Here is a 20,980-nt window from a genome sequence, read left to right as displayed (position 1 = left end):
TGTATACAGCTGAGGCCAAAATGATGAGCCCCCCAGGAATTATGGAACATTTTCCTAAAACTCTTCCCAGTGTTTGCAGCATTGATAAAACTTGATATAATGAAACATTCACCAATGCTATTTAGTAGCTTTTGGTACAGTACTATATATTAAATATAATGAAAAATGGGTTGATCAATGATATTAGCCCCCATGTGAATTTTTGCTTTCAAACCACACCTAATTAACCAATCAGCTTTCACATGTGCAGTCAATTGGCTTCCTAACAACACCTGAGCATTCAATCAGGGTAAAAGGACTCGAATGAACAGGGCACTTGAACACATTATTGAGAGGCTACTGAAAACTACTACTACGACTACATATACTCACCATGCCAAAGACAAAGGAAATCAGTCTTGAGCTCAGAAAGAAGAGAGTGGAGGCTGATGATAAGGGGGAAGGCTATACTGCCATTTCCAAGCATTTGGAAATGGCAGTATAGCCATTCCTGTACGTTGCAAGTACAAGGAGACACATTCTGTAAGAAACAAACCTGGGCGTGGTTGTAAGCACACGCAAGAACTCTGGAGAGGAAAATAGTCCGAGATGTCAGCAAGAAGCCGCGGACATCTGCCATGATGATTGTTGCTGACCTGGCCTCTTCTGGAGTTGATGTTTCAAGGAACACAGACGTGAGGGCTCTTCATCGTGGTGGGCTTCAGGGCCATCGTCCCAGAAGAACCCCTTTACTCAAAGAGCGGCACATCACAGCCAGACTGAGGTTTGCCAGTGAACATTTGAAAGGTAAAGATGAGTTTTGGAAGTCTGCGCTTGGGTCTGATGGGACTAAACTGGAACTGGTTGGGTACACGGATGTTGCTTATGTTTTAGCGAAGAAAGGGAAAGGCCTTCAACCCCTAAGAACACGGTTCCCACAGTTAAACATGGTGGGGGGAGCATCATGCTGTGGGGCTGTTTTGCAGCCTCAGGCACAAGGAACCTTGTTTGGGAGCATGGCATCATGTAAAAGGAAAATTATGTTGACATTTTGAGGGATAATATGCCTAAATCTGTAGTCTATCCTCAGGTTGTCGCTGGGTCTTCCAACAAGACAATCACCCAGAGCATACATCGAAATTGGTCCAACAGTTCCTGAATGATACCAAAACAAAGGTCCTGGTGTGGCCCACACAGTGCCCAGACCTCAACCCTATTGAGAATCTATGGCGGGGGCTCAAAGGGAATGTCCATGCTCGGAAACCACACAATTTAGACCGGCTGGAACAATTTGCAATAGAAGAATGGGCCAAAATCCCTCAGGAGACCTGAGCCATCCTAGTAAAGAACTACTCTAAGAGCTTGTTGTCAGTTATGGCTCAGAAAGGGTACACTATTAATATAATATTAGCCCCCAGGCCATTATTACAATCTATTAATGACCTGGGGGCTAATAATTTTGGATCTTAAGAAATCAAGAGATTTGTATAATTTCATCATTTTGTAATTGAATTAAAGCATCTAGGGTGTTATCAGGTGGTTGGGAGGATGTTTGATGGTGGTTGCTAATGTTTTAATAGAATTTTTAACTTTTCTTTACTTCAGTTTTGTCAAATCTCTTTCTATTTGGTGCCATTTTTCTGATTGCTCTCCTTTTCTCTTAAATGCTATATAACTTATGTCTACGTCTGTCTGGCGTTGGCCTTTCTGGGTTGTCGCATAACTCTGAGATATTCTCCATCTTCAAAACCTTTCCTTCTGTCCTCTTTACCTTCAGTCTTTGCTTCCTCACTTCCCTCTCCACCTTAAATTCTTGTCTGCGTTTGTACACAACCAGCTCCGTCCTTCGGTCAAGCAGTCGTTCTTTTTCTGCCATTTTCTGTGAATTAAGGGGACCTGTAAACAACAGAATATGAAAGGTTAAGTGTGGAGTCCAGTTGTACACTCGCAACCCTCCCAAAAAAAAATAGTCAACAGATTTGTTTTGTTGCAAGTTGTTAAAAATGCATGTTGGCCTGGCAACATTAAGTGAGAAAGATTTTAGTTTAAAACGATTTTAAAATTTTTAAAATTTTGGGCATAATCAAGAAGCTGCTAACCTCTCTCTCCAAATCCAACCCAAAGAGCAAACCTTAAAATGAACACACGTACCTTGTTGTTTCACCCTAACTTTTCCCATGATGTAATATCACACAGTACCCTACTTTGTCACAGGGGCTCTTCTCGGTTTGTTTCAATGAATTTTAGTGATAATAATTAAATTTCAGACTTTTACTTGAATGGTTTTTTTTACAAGTGATTTGGGAACTTTTATTTTTAAAAATGAAATATTCTTCCCCACTGGTCCACGTACTGTTCACAAAAAGGGGGGCTAACTTTCCCTTTTTGTCATGTTCGAACAAAAAAAATTTGCTTTTTCCCCGTGAGCGGGAGGTTCCCTTCAACGCGTTGGGGACTGGATTTCTCCACGTGGGGGTTTTCTTGGGTTGGGCCCCCAAAAGAAAAACCTTTGAAAGCAGCCAAAAGTTTCCCCCTTTTCCTTGGTTCTTTTTTCTTCACTCTTCACAGCTCCTCTTTCTTTTTTTACTCTTTCTTTTCCCTCTTTGTCTGCACCCCCTAATTCCCTCTTGCACTCTTTGGATGGAAAAAACTTTTACCGCTGTCGTCTTATAAGATAAAGGGGAGGGACGGGCTCCCACCACTTTGTCCATCCTGACTCAAGGTGGTAAAAGGTTGATTTTTTAAAAAGGAAACGGTTTTGGTTTTGCTCGTCCGATGGAAGAAGGCTCGCTTTTTCAAAAGATAAACGAAGAGCTCCCCCCCCCAATCCCCTTAACGGCGCAGGAGCAAAAGTCCATCTTCTTCAGAAGAGGAAAAAGGGGCTCTCGCCCTTTTTTTTTTTCCTGTTCAAGTGGAAGAAGGCTTGCTTTACTAAGGAAACAAGGCTTACACTTTTTTTTTTGCTGTTTCTCGTGGTGGAAGGCTGGTCGTTTCTTCGAGGAAGACGAAGGGTTTGGTGCTAATGCAGAACAAGAGATCACAAAATGTTGTTTTTCCTGCCTGGTGGTAGACGCCTTGTCTTCTTCAGAAGAGGAAGAAGGGATCTCAGCCCTTTCTTCTTGCTGCCTGGTGGTAGAAGGCTGGTCGTCTTTTTTGGAGGAAGACAAAAGGTACTCACCCCTTTGCCTGTGTTCCTTCATGGTGGTAGAAGGGTCGGTGTCAACGCAGAACAAAGAGTACATATCCTTTCTTTGTTGCTGCCCCGCGGTAGATGGCTGGTCGTCTTTAGAAGATGAAACCAAAGGTCTCACCATTCCATGCTGCTGCCGCCTTGGAGTAGAAGGCTCGTCTTCTTCAGAAGAGGAAGACAAAGAGCTCTCACTTCTCCAAGACTGAAGCCGCATTGGAGCAAAAGGCTCGACTTCCTCAGAAGAAGAAGGGCTCTCAGCCCTTTTTTCTTGCTCCCCTCGTGGGTAGAAGGCTCGTGTCTTCATAAGATGAAGAAATAGAGGGGGGCTCCCACCACTTTGTCCATCCTGACTCAAGGTGGGTAGAAAGGTTGTTTTCTATGAGGACACAGGACTGTGTTGTTGCTCCACCCTGTGGTTAAAAGGCTGGTTGTCTTCATCTTCTGAAGACAAAGTTTTCCCCCATCCTCCATGCTTGTTTCCGCTTTGGGAAGAACAGCTTGACTTCATCAGAAGAGAAAAATCTCACACCCCTTAGCAGTCGGTCCCTGGTGGTGAGGCCTTGTTTCTGCACAAGACAAAGGGCCCTCACCTTTTGCCTGTGCCCCCTTCCCCGGTGGTAGAAGGGTTGGTGCCAGCGAAGAACAAAGAGGTCACATTTCCCCTTTGTTCTTGCTGCTGGTGGGAGGGGCAGGTTCTCGCACAAGACAAAGGGCCCTCACCCCAATGCCTGGGGCCCCTTCATGGTGCCAGAAAAGGGTTGGCCTCCATAGAAAAGGGCCTCACCCCTTTTTCCGTGCTCCCTCAAGATGGTAGGAGGGTTGAGGTCTTCAGGAGACAAAGGTCTCTCACACCTTTGTTTGGACTTCTTCGAAGAAGAGTACCTACCTCCTGAAGGCCGAGGTCTTGCAAATGATTTCGGTCCAGAATTGGATCTAAGCATTTTCTCGAATAATCGTTTGTATACTGACGTATTGAAACTGCAAGTACAAACACACAAACACACACAGTAATTACTTCACTGATAATCACATTATTGTTTCAGCACACTAGGCAAGTTATTTTACTTCACTAAACCGTCTAACTGAACTGAAATAAACTGAGAAATATGTATCTGGTCACACATCATTATTGCATTGTGCGTGACAACAAAAATGCAAAAGGTCACTTATAATCATAAGACTACAGTATAATGTGAAATTAATTAGTATTAATGTATGATAGACACATACAGTGGTACTCATAAGTTTATAAACCCATGCTTAAGTTGACTAAATAGAGAATTAAAAAACATCTTTTGGAAATTGATCTTGATGTCTTAATTTAAAAAAAAATTAAAAATCCAGTCTTTAAGCACACCAATTTTCTTTGTGAATGTATAATGTATAATAAATAAATGTTGTTCCTTAAAATACAGGGGGCTTAAGTAAGTTATGGAGTTATGTTTTGGACTTTGGAATTAAAATAACCCCACATCCTCAAATAGCCTTCACCACACATAGAGATGCATGGGGAACTTTCCATGAGATCATCTCTCAATGCAAATCAAACCGGCTATTAGGCTAACTGAAATAAAACCATGCCAATCTCTAGGTATGGTGAAGGATATGGGATGATGTGGGGGGGCTATTTTAATTCCAAAGACCAAGGGAATTTTATTAGGATGCATAGTATCTTGATCCATGAAATAACCAGCCTTTAAAAATAAAATTGTTCCTGCCTCTATGGGAATTTAACATAGGGGGGTGTATACTTATGCCCCCTGTATTTTAAAGAAGAACCCTAATTGATTCACAATACATTATTCATTCACAAAGAAAATGGGCGCCTTTATTTTATTTATTTATTTTTCCTTTTATTTGTTTATTTGAAAAGGGGACAATGTACACTGATCAACATTCGGAGCAAATGTAAGCGTACCCGGGTTAGCCATAGGCTAGTTTTCATCATTCTTAAAGGTTGGATTTTTCCTAATTAAGGCATTAAGATCAATTTCCAAAATATGAGTCTTTGTTCCTCTTTTTAGTCAACTTTAGCATGGTTTCACAAACGTATGAGCACCACTGTATACAGTACATATATACATCCACATAATAGCTGCAACTGGTAGGCTACAGTGACGGACTGGGATTAAAAAACATTGCTTTCTTTGTTTTCTCTCTCTTTTTCTCGTTTTCTCGCCCCCTCCCTCCCCCTCTTGGTGGTGGTCGGTGATAATTAATAATAATAATAATGGATTCGGCGCTTGTAAAACATCTTGAAACTACCATAGACTTCTATTGTACACGGGTACATGGACTGTAAACATTTCCATGGCAACAGCGACTTATTGGACCAATCAAAGACGTCGTTGTCACGCTTAGAATTGTGGGTAGTGTATATATCGATGATAACTTTTTGAAAAATAACAACACAAATTATTGTCATTATTTCGTTATTAATATTATATATATTAGTTTCAGAGGGCCAGTCCGTCTCTGGGCTAATGATAATATTAGACAATATTTCTAATAGCAATAAAAAAATAATAAAATCACATTAAAAGCAGCGTTTTCTACGACTAGCTCAAATACACCTTCACTGTAACACGACAAGACATTTCTGTTTTCAGCACATCTGATAGTTGGAATATATGTAATTGCTAAAAAGGTTTTTATTTATTTGACAGATGAAAGTAAATGTACTTGTTCCCCACTCGATGAGGCTCTACTAAACAGAAAAAAGTTGAGTAAAACAAGTAGTTTTAGCTCAACTGTAAAGTGCGACTTACCTCTGCAAAAGATTTTGTAGAAGGAAGTCTGTTCCACTGTAGCTTAGACAACCATGGTCTGTTGTTATGTTTTGGATTTTAAATAAAAACATATCAGTCTACGTCTAGTTACGTCCATATAGACTGTATGGTTTTATCTAAAAAGATACATTTCTGTTTGTTCATCTTGCTTAAATTTGTATTGCTGCACAATATCTACTGGACGTGATTTTATAATTCTAGTACAAAAAAGTCAAATTGTCCTCCTCACACCAACGTCCAAAATACAGACAGAACAGTGTCCCACCAGGGACAATAACACCAATGCTATCCCTCATTAAAGGTTGCCTATTGCTCTTTTCCCAGTGCAGTTTTTGGACTTTATGCTTTATCTTGACTTTATGGAGAATATGGCTGAAACATCTGCCAAACCGGGCACTGTAGGAGTTCCCTAACTCCACAAGATGGCGGTAATGCAATGCTAACACGGAAGCCAGCTGCCGTTAAACTCAAAGAAGGGCAGCGGCAGTCACATGAGATGGGGCTGATGTTGTGTCACGTGAGGTGTCTCTTCTTAAACATGGCTCCAACAACTAGCCCAGAACAAAACATTATCGGCTGACTGACTGTCGTCCGTCTGCTGACATGCATCAGTAAACTTTAGGAAAAAGGGAAGGCGCAAATGTGGCCCCGCTCTATGTCCTCTTTTTGTATAGTTACTGTGGTAACGTCACAAACTCATCATGCGTGACACCGGTGGTGCACCGTTAGCTTAAGGCTAGCTAGCTGTCAACTGCTACAAGTGGTGAGAGGTAAGCAAAACACTGAACAGCGAGCGCTGTTGTTCTGTAATTCCAATGGAGTTTAACCAGTATGGCTGCTCCCGTTTTGCTTTGTGCCAATGATGCTAGTAACTATGAGGGCTTTCTGCTTGCTTGAGTGAGGTATCGTAACCTTAGCCACTTCGATAAGCTAGCTAACTGTCAAGTTGACGTTACTTCCCCTTAAGCTTCTTTCTCCAACTCACTTTCTCCGTTGCGATAAGTAGGCCTATATCGTGAAAGAAGTTGTCATAACATTTAAAACGTGTCGTTTTTAAGCTTGTAATTGTTATAGTCTCGGTTGAAATTGGGCGTTTTGGATGTTAGCTATCTATTCTAGACAGCTAAAGTTAGCAGCCTAGCTAACGTAATACATATCCGTTCAAACTTTCAACTACTGGTACTGTATTAGCGACCGTCTTGGAAACATGTCGTAAAGTAAGTTGTACATTTAGTAAGCCACTGGGTAATAGTTTGCTTGTGGTAAAGTTGCTGTTTAAATCACTTGAAACCTTTTAGTAAACTTGCCACCAAATGTGCTGATGGGGCGGAAGGAGTCATGTGAGCAGAGTTGAGCTCAAACTTCAGGGAGTTTAAGGACAAGTAGTCGTGTGCATTCACCAACGTCACATAACTCCTTCATTGCATTAGCCTGCTTTTCTCCTGTCAAACTTTCTCTCATCACAGCAACATTACTGTTAATGAACTACGAAAGAAGCTTATCTAATTCTCCATTTATGCTTTTCAATCATGTCCTCAGAGGAAGAGGAGATTCGGTCTGCCTTTGATGACTGTGATTTCTTCCTCCATGAATGTCTGAAAGCCGTCCTTGTGGAAGACAGCAAGGCATACGTGGCGGGACATTGTGCAACTCTTAACAAGCATTGGAGGCTCACCATGGATTGGCTGATGCATACAGTTGAGAAAGACTTGGGGGTTGACCGGCGGCAGCAAGGACCAGGTCCTCGTCCCAGGGAGGTCATAGCCCTTGTTCCAACGCGCTGGGTGTTGGGCCTGAGGGAGAGGAGGATCATGCGCTGTGCCCGCTTTGACAGCATCAGTGAGGCAGAAATTCGCACCTACCTTCAGTGTTCCCAGGCAAAGTTGCCTCCTGGCTGGACACGAGTCTGCGTTCAGGGTCTGAGAAAAAGCAAGCTGAGCTACAGATTGGCCAGGGACCCATGTCATCAACAAATGGAATTCATGTCACAGGATTCGTATGTCACAACCATGCAGCGTGTGTCACAACATAATGTCAGGTACTATACAAACTTTGATGGCTATGCATGCGACCTTATGTCTGTGGTAAAATGCAATCAAATGAAAAAATAACCTTTTTTAAAGACAGTGTCATTCCCATGTCAATTCACTGTTTCAATTAATTAAAAAAAAAAAGCGTTACTGCGATGATTTTAGGTAGAGCTAAAACAATGAATTGATTAATCGATAAATTGATTGACAGATCTTTAATCTGCAACAATTTTTAAAAAAAGATTGCTTGTAAAAGTTATCTATCCAGCAAAAATGCTGCTTTACTGCTTTTGTACATTTTATATTGAGATAAATTACAGTCTTTAGGCAATTCTACTACTTTTTTACATTTTATAGGTAAATGATTGATTTAAAAAAAAAAACAGATAATCTGTAATGAAAATAATTGTAAGTTGCAACCCTAAAATCAGGGATCCTAGAACTTCACTTAAAACGGGCTTGCCTTTGTGAATTGCTTTAGAGTTTCTACAAATTAGCTTTTTTTTCAATTCCATAGCTACATTCTATGGTTAGGACAGGGTATGTCATTCACTGTTAGTGTGGTCGCTCAATAGTGCACTTTTATAAAATTAGGCAGTTCACACTTGCTTGTAGCTTTTGGAAGGTTCCCATAGTCAGAAAGTCAAACTATTACTAACTTCTTAACTTTTTTGAATTATCAGGATAGATGTCCGTTAAATGTCTTGTTTGAATGTGAGATTTATGTATGAGTATATGTACAGTATGTCTAACATATTTGAGATAGTAATAATTCAACTATGTCTTTTCTCTCTTTTTCAGGAATCTGTGGCATGATGCTCATTACAAACTTGTGCAGGCATATGCCGGAGCCAATGAGCAGATGCATGTTGCAGCTGTAGATGCAGTGCGTAATGCTTTACAGAAGCTCTTCAAGTCCACGTTCATCTCCTCTGAAAGATTGTCACCATCCCTTTCTCCAGCCAGAGAGAAGGAAAAAGAAAACTTCTTGCCAACCAATTCATCTTGCTCTTCCAAGTCCCAGTCAGACCATCTGTGTCCTAATGTTCTGTCTGCAGAATGTCTGCTAGAGACAGCAGAAATGCTCTACGTGATTCTACCTTATACTCAGTATTCACTCCATGATATTGTCTCCTTCAGCCCAGCCAAGCTTGCTAACAGCCATGCCAAAGTGTTGTTCATTCTCTACCAGTTACTGATAGCTCTGCAGGGATGTCATGCAGCAGGTCTGTCTTGTGGAGAGCTCTCCCTGCAGGACATAGCTGTAGATGAGCAGCTTTGCAGCCGCCTCAAGCTCAACCTAGCCCATTACGAGGATCTGGGGATGGAATGGGATGCAAACAGCAATGTTACAGGCAGACAAATGCCAAAACATGTCCTGCCAAGGAACAATTCATGTGTGAGCCAAGAGAACAAAAGACTTTGCAAAGACTGCTTTGATGAGCTTAAGACGTTGGTTCTGGACTGGGTCCATGGACGTGTCAGTAACTTCCGCTACGTGATGGAACTCAACAGGTTAGCAGGACGGCGAGAAGGAGACCCTAATTATCATCCCGTGCTGCCTTGGGTGGTTGATTTTACTGTGCCATTTGGAAAATTCCGAGACCTCAGGAGGTCTAAGTTCAGGCTAAACAAAGGGGATAAGCAGCTGGACTTCACATATGAGATGACTAAGGAGGCTTTGGCTGCTGCAGTCGGTAATGGGGTTGGTGGAAGCGGTGTAGGTGGAGACCTTGGTGGCTCCGTAGGGGCCGGCGGTGCTGGACAGTCTGATCATCTCCACGTACCTCACCACATATCTGATGTGCTCTCAGACATTACCTACTATGTCTACAAAGCTCGGCAGACACCCAAGTCAGTGTTGTGCAGCCACGTTAGATCCCAGTGGGAGCCGAACGAATACCCAGCCAGTATGGAGCGCATGCAGAGCTGGACCCCTGACGAGTGCATTCCAGAGTTCTACACAGATCCCTCCATTTTCCGCTCAATCCACCCCGACATGCCAGACCTGGATGTGCCTTCCTGGTGCAAGTCGTGCGAGGAGTTTATTGAGGTCCATCGGCGCCTTCTGGAGAGCAGAGAAGTATCCCACCACTTGCATCACTGGATAGACCTCACATTTGGCTATAAGCTGTTTGGTAAAGAAGCTGTTAAGGCCAAGAACGTGTGCCTCCACTTGGTGGACAACCACACAAATCTTACTACCTATGGAGTAGTTCAGCTGTTTGACCAGCCCCACCCACCACGCTTATCATCTTCCCAGTACGCCCCAGCAGAACCTCCTCTCCTTGGCCTTGCTGCTCTTAATGTGCCTTCTCTACACATCCCTCAAATCAACAGTGGGGCTGACACTGTGGATGGAATGGTGCCAGAGTCCACAGGGTGTGAGTCCAGTGGCTGGACCATGGTAGACCGAGATGAAGAGCTTGAACAAGGTATGGAAGCTCTGGACTCATTAGCATCTGCTGGCCCAGCCAGTTCTGCACCCTGCTCTGTGCCAATGCCAAGCATCGGTACGGCTGGAGGAAAGATGGGAGGAGAGCACACAGCACTTAATGTATCTCAGTCCCCGAGTTCATTTGCTGGTGATTTCACCAGCAGCTTAAGCCCTGGTTTACGCAGTACCATGTTACAAAGAGGTGGGCAAATAAACAAAAAACAAGGGGAGGGTAGTGTTACTGCCACCAATGCAGAAGAAATCAAGATTGTCCTCCCTGAAGGCTTCAACCCATTGCAGCCGTTGGAAGAGCTGGAGAAGTTGAATAACTTTCTGGTAAAGAGTCTGCACGCTGAAGTATGGCATCCTGCAGGATCTGCTGACTGCATGAACGATGGTGTCATAATTGAATCGCTACCCTCTCTTACACAGCTCTACCAAAGAGACATGCAGGCCCTTGGTGTTCTCATTGCTGAGATATTCCACTCCTCTAAACTGAGAGGACTGAAACCAGGCACCCCCCTGAGACAGCGTTTCCAAGCTGTAATGAAGCTATGCTCTGCCAGCCTCCGTGATGTTCCACTGTCTTTGCATCATGCTCTTGAGACACTGCTCCTAATAGAGAAGCACTCTGGAATAGCACAGAAAGAAGTACCAGATTGCCCACATCCACTTCTTTTCAAATATGAACCCATCAGTGATGGTCTCCCTCCCCCAAACCCCTGCCAATTATTGAACTCAGTCATCACCCCCTTTCCTTTCCCTTCCTATTTTGCAGCACTTCATAATTTTATCTTTTCCTATCATGCCAAGATGGAGACCACATGTAGTCTTCAAGGAAGAGATGTTGTCTTTAACTTGTGGCAGCAGCTGGAGACACTGTTGCGGGGTAACATCACAGCTGAGGGTCTCGAAATTCTCTTGCCCTTCATTCTGGCCCTCATGCTTGAGGAGTCCACTGCTGTCTATGCTACTTGGTACCTTTTTGAGCCCATCTCCAGAGTACTGGGTCCCAGAAATGCAAACAAGTACCTACTGAAGCCACTGATCAACGTTTATGAAAACCCTCACTGCCTACGGGGACGTTTCTATCTCTACACTGACTGTTTCATTCTGCAGCTGATTGTGAGGCTCGGCCTACAGGCCTTTCTGTCCAGCTTACTCCCCCACATGCTGCAGGTCATCACTGGCTTTGAAAGCTGCATCTCAGGCTCGGGCGGGGAAGCTGGCAAAGGGTTGAGGAGTGGCACATGTAACTTGGAAGAGGAAGAAGACTATCAGTGTGGCGAGGTACAGCCATCTTCTGGATCTGTTAGCGGGAAAATGGGAGGTGGCGGTGGTACCAGTGGAGGAGTTGGCGTGGTGGGGGACTCAGGGATGGTCGATTACTCCTCTGGCATCAGTCTCAATGACCAGGTTTTTCTTTCAGAGGCTGAGGACTTTCAGGATGAGTTCTATGTCAACGGGGGAGCAGGGGTGGCTGCTGGGAAACAGCAGAGCCAGAATTCTGGAGCCAAGGATCAAGACCAGGAGTCTCTAAGTGTGGGGAAACTAAGTGACAAAAGCAGCACAAGTGAGCTCTCACTGGGTGATGGAGACTCAATGCGGGATCGAGCTAGTCTCAAATCAGTTGACAGCAGCCAGGACCTGAAACACGCTAGTGAGGGAGAGGAGGGAGGAGAACTGGAGGAAGAAGAGATGACTGAGACTAATGAGGGTAAAGAGGGGACAGATGACCCTACCGTTGCCAACCTGGAGCTCTCTGGCTGCACAGACGCTTCAGGCGCTACAGTTGCCACTCTGGAGGGTGAGTTTATGAATGGAATGGTACTGGAAGAGACTGATAAAGGCATTGTGGGAGAGCAGGAAGAGGATGACCATGATCCATCAGAAGAGTCTCGAGAGAAAGAGCAAAAGATTCTTCTAGGTGAGTGAATAGTTGAGGTGTAAGGTAATTTGTTTATTAACTGAAAATGTCTAATGATTTTAATCATGTCTCCTCCACACACAGATACAGTTTGCAAAACAGTTCGGTGGCTGTCAGCAAAGCTTGGACCAACAGTGACGGCTCGATACGTGGCCAGAAATTTGCTGCGATTGCTCACAAATTGTTACATTGGTATGTGAATGTATAACATAAAAACTTTTTAATTGCCTCACATATACATGATTTTTTTGCAACATTGAGCAAACCATCTTTGTATTTCAAAGGGGTGCCATGTGTTACTGCTCGTGTTTTCTTCACCCGTTCTCCTCATGTTCTCTGCCTGTAGGGCTTGAGAAACACCAGTTTGTGAACATTGCATCAGAACAGAGCAGTCTGGAGAGTGTGGGAATGGGCAGTGTTTATGAGAAGAAACCTGTTGTTGGTGACCAGACAGCAGGGCCTGTGTTGGACTGTCTCATCTACATAGCTCAACTTTATGGAGAGCCTGTACTCACTTACCAGTACCTGCCTTATATAGGATATCTGGTAAGGAGAATGTACACTGGCACACATACTGTAAATCTTCCTTTATCCTTTTAAGCTGAATTGCCAAATGTGGAAAAATTAAATATGTATCAAATGTTTTCTAATTTCACAAATATGTTTGTTTCCAGGTTTCTCCACCTTCTTCGCAGCGTCTTAACACGCGTAAGGAGGCAAGTCTGCTTGGAGCGGTTGCACTTACACAGGAGATCATTGTCTTTCTCTCGGATACCACTCTAATGGACATGCTTTTGAAAATCAACCAGGATGTGCTTCTGCCACTACTGGACTTGCTCACCACCCCCCGTATGGGGTAAATAACACGCATGCAATGACGCAAATACTCTAGATGTATGTAAAGGGAAATAATTTATGATGAAGCATACTTATTTGAACACAGAATGTCATCTAGTAATATCACTGTAAAATATTGCAAACATTTTCTTTTTAAGTGAACTGTTCCTATAATGCAATGTGTTTTTTTTCTTTTTTGTGTGGAAATAGAGTATAATCAGAAAACCTGCTACAATACATCTGTCATTCATCTTCTGCTTGGTTGTACTCATTCTGCTGTACTCAGGTTCCCCAGCGGGGTGCAGACACGCACTGTCGTCTGTCTCAAGACACTCAGCCTGATGGCTCTCATCTGTCTGCGCATTGGGAGGGAGATGGTGCAACAGCATATGGCTGACACTCTGCGTCGGTTCTTTGCCGTTTTCTCTCTGCTGCATTCTCTGCAGCCCCAGGTATTCACACACACACACACACACACACACACACACACACACACCACACACACACACACACGAAGACTGACAAGCATGTTTATTTCTAGAAGGCTTTCAACAAGCAGATCTGTCACAAAGAGCTTTACAAAAGCAGATGACAGAAAGCCAGATGGAAATATGGATGAAAATAAAAACGAGGCAGAAACTTGGATAACAAACTGTCTGACAGACAGAGCAACTGAAAGAGTACTTGCATTTGTGAGCATGGCAGGATGATTCTTCTTGTTGCATCAGATAATTTTGAATTTTCTTCATGTAGTCACACCTATGTATTTTTGAGAATGGAATTGGAAATACACACGTGTTGACTGTCTCTTTTACACTGTAGCTGGACAGCGCTCCTCGCAGAGTTGTGGGAGAAGTCACGGTTGTGGACGTCTTCACACCGGAAGAGTCTACTGTGACATACGAGTTGGGAATATTGGAGGAGCTACATACTGTGTTTAACCCTGAGATGGCCCATTCCTCATACATCCCCTTCTACTGCCTCATTGGTAGGAAATGGCCAAACTCAAAATGCCCATATATATATATTTTTACACTTAATTGGAATAAATCAGTGCTGTATTGTGATTTATGTAGGTGACATGGCTATTCGGAAGCTGGTTCCCAACCACGAGCTGGTCTGGCAGTTGGCCCAGTCGTACCATCAGAGTTTGCATCAGGGGAGTACAGAGACAAACTTCACAACAGCGTCAAGGGTGGAGTTACCTCCTACTTCCACAGGTCCCTCTGGTTTTGGCAGACGTGTGGGTTGCAGCCCATTCCCTGCACCCTCGACTAGCTCCACCTCGCTAGGAGACTCCCTCCCTGAGTCGGGCACGTTTGGGAGCCACCTGGTAGGAAACCGCATCCAAGTGTCCCGGGACACTGATTACGATGGTAGCCCGACCCTGGGCTTGGCCAGCTCTTGGGGACGTTCCAGTCATACCACCCCAGTCATCACCACCGCCTCCACCTTCACCGCTCCATCAGTAGGCACAGCTTCCTTCTCCTCCTCCTGGGTGACAGGCCCCACCCCAGAGGACAGTGTCCTGAAGCAGGAGCTCCCTCGCAGTGGCCGTTCCCTGCAGGGCAACTGGCTGGCCTACTGGCAGTATGAGATTGGCCTCAACCAACAGGATCCACATTTTCACTTCCACCAGATCCGACTTCAGAGCTTCCTGGGTCACTCAGGCACCACAAAGTGTTTGGCACCTCTGGCAGGAGAGGATTACTTCCTCTCTGGTAGTAAAGACAAGACAGTGAAGCTCTGGCCTCTCTATAACCATGGTGATGGAACACAGGAGGTGGAGCCCAGGCTGACGTATACTGACCATCGAAAGTCAATATTTTATGTTGGACAGCTAGAGGCTTCGCAGGACATAGTCAGCTGCGATGGTAATGTGCACCTGTGGGACCAGTATACAGGTAAGAGAGACCATGCATTTCTGCTTATTAGAACTCTGCATCTAAAATGCATCATGTAATTTTTTTATGTGATCATGAGGACATTTGAATAGAATGCAAATAATAACTGTACTATATACCAACACTTGATCTGTTGTCCTTAGGCAAGCAGATCCGCTCGTATGAAGCCGTGGATGGGAAGAATCCCATTACAGCTGTCACCACCATGCCAGCACCACACTGCAGTGTTGTGTTTGGCAGTGCAGATTCTATTCTCCGCTTCATCGACCCTCGCAAACCTGGATTGCAGGTAGCAGATTACATTTAGCAAGCTTATATATTATATTCCCCAATTATATTTTTAAAATGGTAGCACCTTTTACACTTCTCCACCATAGTAATTTTAGACTTGACGGTGACCAATTCCCCTGTGTCCCCAGCATGAATTTCGACTGGCGTACAACAATGTGAGTGCTGGGCTCATCCGCTACCTGGCAGTGAGCCCTTCCGGGCGTACTGTGGCGGCAGGTTTCTCGTCTGGCTTTATTGTTCTGCTTGATGCACGCACAGGACTTATTCTGAAGGGCTGGCCAGCTCATGAGGGAGATATCCTCCAAATGAAGGTGGGTTGCCTCCGTGTAACATCTTAGTCAGTAGTCAGTGGTGTTCAATAAATTTGCGGTCAGTGGACAACTGTTTTACTGGCAATGGTACAACATTTTCCAGATTCCATGGTTTGACTGTATACAACAATAGTTGCAACAAACAAGTGCATTTCTTTTAATTTGGCCTTTTATTTAAATAGCAGACAGTAAAGAGGAAGGAACTGCAGGAATGCAACTAGAGGTACCTGGCTAGACCTGAACCTTAGACGTTGCAACTACATGGACAAACCTGTAGGGAGCAGTGCATCCCTAAAGTGCATCTCTTACAGCATTAATTTGAAATAAGTAGTTATTTCAACTATTTGGTAACATTAGGCAAATGTTTTTCATGTTTTCAAATTATAACAATTGCTAACTGGGGTAGTTATATTATTCTCAATATATTTGATGAATGCATAAGGAAATGAGTGTTTTCAGAATAGTTTAGGGTGTTTGGTGTTTAAAGCCCCCAATGGTTATGTTAAGGGTTCAGATTAGGGTTAGCTGCCTGGAAGGCGACGTTGGAGGCGTAAAAAAACATCGAGCATAGTATAGACCAGAGATCTGAGGGGTCCTCAGAGTCACTGCAGGGGGCCCTCCAAATTATTGTTCATTTTTGATTTGTTGTTTTTTCAAAAAAGTCTTTACATGAATCATATTATTGTCAAATATAAATCCCACTGATGATGGGCTTACTTTCCTATAAGTAATGCTGTTACTAACGTAGCCATCCACAGATACAGTTAAGATACACTTTTGTTGAGAATTAAAATATTATTTATAAAATCATGCCCACAATTTTGATAGCTTAGTATTCTATGCACTAACAAGATATGTACAGTATAAAGGCTTTAGGCCTCCTTACATGTTTTTGTAGGCCCAGTTTAATATCCAACTTAATTTTATACAATGTATGTAGTAGGGGAGTCCCTGCGCTGTCTCTCTTAGTTAAGGGGTCCTCGACTTAAACATTGAAGACCCCTGGTGTAGACAATTTGGTGGTTGGTTTGGCTATGTAATAAAACCACTGTTGTATGCGTAGCGTAATTCAGAAGAAGGGAGGAAGGAAAGAAATGAAATATGAAAACCTCAGAGTGGCTGAATACTAACTAGTTTTGTGTGTCCGTTGGTTAATGCCTCGCTTTCAACAAAATGGTGGCCAAACACTAACTCGAACCCTTGTTAACACCCCGCGCCAGTATTTTACATGTTTCCCAACACCAGCTGATGTGTGGGATTAATGGTCAAATTGTTGACTCAAGACGTGGGCGGGGGTGGACGCAGTGTGTCAAATAAATGGCCGGTTGCCCTCTATGATAAACTTGTAGTCAAGAACAAGTGGACCAATTTTCCAACAACACTCCATTACTTTGAGTTCTAAGCATGCTATAAATTCTAAAATAATAGCAGGGTTGTATTGGTTTGAGAGAGGTTGGATGATGGGCATATCATCAAATAGAACAAGTCATCACCATAACAAGAACAAGACTTTGAGGGGTTGAGACCAAAAAGTAGTCTTGAGACTGTTATGGAGACCAAGACTGATCTTGAGTACTATATCACTGATAACAGGCCTATACAGTAGGCTGTTACTGTTAGAAAGAGCATATCTTTCTGTTTATTTGGTGTTAGTCAGTGTTTAGGTGCATCAAAAACAGCATCCCAATCTGGTGGGTAGTAGATGACTGTCAGGCTTCCTGGTAAACAGTGGGAACTTTTGGATGACAACAGATGTGGAAGTCACAACCCACATAATGTCAGCCAGTTAATCACTTGTCACTTGTGTTGACTCTGAGCGACCCACATTACACCCGTATGTCTGACCCTGACACCTGGTGGATTGCCTACATGGGTTATAGGATCATTTTACTTTGATAAATGACCTGCTTTTGATTCAGGTTGACAGATCTTGGTGTAAAAGGGGTGTCGTTGATAGTTTGTAAACACCACATTGCCTCCCCCTAATGAAAACAAGCATTTTATTAAATGCGATAAGTTTGCCATTTTCAGGAAGAGGAATGTTTCTGTTTAAGGTGCATTCTGCCTGTAGTGTTAATTTAGTCTTAATTTAGTTTCATACGAGAAAAAAAAAAACATAGCTATTGCATGACATCAGTACTGTCCCCCCAAAAATGTATGTACGGAATTGTTGTGATCTGTGCCGCTGTCTTGGCCAGGAATCCCTTGAAAATGAGATCAGTAATCTCAATGGGATTTTCCTGGTTAATTAAAGGTTAAATAAAATAAAAAAATGCCAGACAAGTTATAAGAGCCTGTTATTGTATTCTTTGACCACATCACATACTCGAGCCAGAAGGTGTGGCTGTACTCTTCATTAGGCATGTGATAAATATTCAAGAAGACCTTTCAGCCAAGTGGCTTTTTATTTTTGACGTTCCCCAATGGTAGTGGTTGAGCTATACTAAGCCGTTCATAGATGGTGAAAGTTGTACCCAGCAAGTCTGTTGTCAACAGTACGCAAGGATGAGCAAACTTTATTTAACCCCAAATTAGGTCAAGGATTGTCTCTCTGTTTAGGCAAATATGGACACAGGTTACTCATTAGAAAGACCACAGTGGTTCCCATTGGCACATTCATATTACTCCGACTTCCCCCTCAATTCTTACGTGTAGCAAACCAGTTGGTGTTTTTATATTAAGATGAAGAAGAAGAAGAGGGAAAAAAATAGTAAGATATGTGTAATAAATAAAGATGATCAAACAAACTAATCAATCCCAACTGAAGGTTGTACGTTTATGGGTACAGGAACCCTACAGGTTTTTATTATGTTTCATTAAATTCCAAGCTATGTGCTTTAGAGTGTCAGTAACTGTAGACAGTATGAGTAAGAAAAGGATATACTAAGAGTAGGATGTTTGAGGTGTCTACATTTTCAAAGCACCATATTTCGTTCGTTCATTCTCTTCTCATGTTAGATACTTACAAATTTTGAATTGCATTGCATAGTATTTAAAGCTAAAGTGCGTAATGACGACAACACTGTCAGCGTGTCCACATGATACAAGCCTTCCGTGATCATGTACCGGCCCCACCCCTCCACCACACAGTTGCTAGTAGCCAAGGAGGACACAAAGGATTAAAAAAATAAACATGTTAGACTCTTCAGAAGAGCTTATTCTCTCCACTCAAGTGTCTGCGTGTGAATCTCGCTGGAGAGAATACAGAGAGAGTAGTGTAGCTGTTAGTCTTAAATAGCTTTGTAGCAATTCATTTGGCAATGGCTTGAATGTAACAAACGTTCATTTATATCAAAAAGTGACGCACTAAAGCTTTAATCTCAAATCTTGGAAACGGGGTCTTGGAGACTGGCAGAGTTTACTGGGATACGACATCAGCAGTCGGTGACTTCCTTCCTTGTTTTTTATTTTTCAGGCTGCAGAAGGAAACTTGGTCGTCAGCTCCTCCACTGACTACACACTCGCTGTGTGGAAAGATTTGGAGCACAAGCCTCTTCGCCAGTACAAGTCGCAGTCCGACCCCATCCACGCCTTTGACCTTTACGGCTCAGAGATTGTGACCGGAACAGTGGCCAACAAGATCGGGGTGTACTCCATGGCAGATATCTCTCTGAGCCCAGTTAGCAGCACAAAGCTGAGCTCGGAGAACTTCCGAGGCACTCTGACCAGCCTGGCGGTCCTGCCCACCAAGAGGCTTCTGCTGCTGGGCTCTGAGAACGGGGCCATCCGGTTACTAGCTTAGGGGAAATCAATGGCTCCCAGCTATGCTAAGCACTCTTATCTTATTCCTGAAGACACCAGGTGTCTGAGCTCTCGCTGTCCCCTATGCTGGCCTCGAGGTCTATTGTACTGGTAGGGCAGTCGCTCTAAATTTCTTTTTGAATGAAGCAGCACAAGTAAAGGCATTGTATAAGCTTATTACCCAATCTTGCCACTCTGGCTGTTGGCGCCGAATTTGATCAACAGGAAAGGTTGACAGTTACCATTCATCATGTACAGTAAATTCCAAGATTTTTTAAAAAGCCTATAGATGTATAGATAGTATATATAATGGGGAATTCCTATCTTGACTAGGTCAGTTATTCTTTTGACTAGGTCACTTATTCTGTTCAAAAGGATGAATGAGACGACATGCTCAGGAAAGGTGGAACAACACCTGGTTCTTACGTAGTGTTTACGCTTTCCAAATAGATGCATAACAACACCAAAAAAACATTGACCTCAACTTTCGTTTCCCTCGATGTTAGAATACATGCGTATATAAATGCACTGATTAAACTATGCAGTATTTGTAGATCCTATCATTTGTTTGTGTTAGTGTTAACTCTGTGTTTCATAAGAGTAGATTGTTTGTACATCATGAACAATAGAAGTGTTTTGGTGCGTCTTCTCAGAGAGGGAACTCTTCGGATGTCGCCACCTTTAAAAGTCAAATACTGATGCACAGCCTTGATTCTACTGCAGAAGTATGGCCTGAATTGTAACATTTAGATCCTCACTCAGATTTTAAATACTGAATGTTTTTATCCACTAGTACATTACTTGAAGTTGCTTTGGGATTTTTAAACCGTGTTTAGAAATTCTTGATTTAGCAGTCCGAACCTGTAGCAACATTACACGGGTAGTGTATCTAGGCAGGTGCCACTTTGACTGGGTATGCCAGTTGTTAGACTCGCCACTCTCTAATTTCTGTCTCCAAAAGCTAACATTGGAACAGTCAATGCCAAGATAACAGTTTTTTGTATTTTAACATTTATATGTAACGGCATATGAATATGTTGAGGGAAAAAAAGGTCAATAAAAATGTGGTTTAACTTGTTCTTTGTGTAATGCAAATGACTATACAGGCAAAACGCTCTCCTTTTGTATGATTTTGTCACTTTCATGTTGTAAAACAGTCTGCCTACTTTTCTAATTATTTGCCTAAAAGCTCAAAAATCCTGTAACAAGTGTGCTGTTTTCTTTTTGTTTTTTTGAATATATATATATATATATATATATATTTTTTTTGTAAAGCTCAATAATCATAAAACAACCAAATGTTGTTTTTTTTTGAAAAGAGAACTTGTAGTTGCATTTGGTTACGATTGGTCCACTATCGCTAAACATTTTTAAGGAAAATCCTTTAACGCTTATTTATTAACTGGATTAATAAAATAAATTCTTTCCTTGTTTTTTTTTTGTTTGTGTTTCAGTTCTCACTAGAGCTCAGATTGGACAAAGTCCCCCTCCTGTGTTTGTGCTCGGCTGTCATGTGATCCAGCAGATAGCACTTTATCTTAGCG

The 20,980-nt window shown here is 42.8% G+C and overlaps 1 protein-coding gene across 1 annotated transcript; it reads left to right on the top strand.

Moving 5' to 3' along the window:
• Positions 1 to 6,434: 6,434 nt before the first annotated feature.
• wdr81 (WD repeat domain 81) lies at positions 6,435 to 20,869 on the top strand. The gene is made up of 12 exons (XM_032504485.1): positions 6,435 to 6,728; positions 7,498 to 7,996; positions 8,790 to 12,352; positions 12,437 to 12,544; positions 12,699 to 12,898; positions 13,027 to 13,208; positions 13,476 to 13,641; positions 14,012 to 14,177; positions 14,266 to 15,093; positions 15,237 to 15,382; positions 15,513 to 15,695; positions 19,111 to 20,869. The coding sequence occupies exons 2-12, from the start codon at positions 7,635 to 7,637 to the stop codon at positions 19,435 to 19,437; spliced, it is 6,231 nt and encodes a 2,076-aa protein (XP_032360376.1). The 5' UTR covers positions 6,435 to 6,728; positions 7,498 to 7,634; the 3' UTR covers positions 19,438 to 20,869.
• Positions 20,870 to 20,980: the final 111 nt, after the last annotated feature.

Source organism: Etheostoma spectabile, chromosome 3, assembly GCF_008692095.1.
Source record: "Etheostoma spectabile isolate EspeVRDwgs_2016 chromosome 3, UIUC_Espe_1.0, whole genome shotgun sequence".
NCBI classification, from domain to species: domain Eukaryota; kingdom Metazoa; phylum Chordata; class Actinopteri; order Perciformes; family Percidae; genus Etheostoma; species Etheostoma spectabile.
This window is presented reverse-complemented; position numbering and strand designations above follow the sequence as displayed.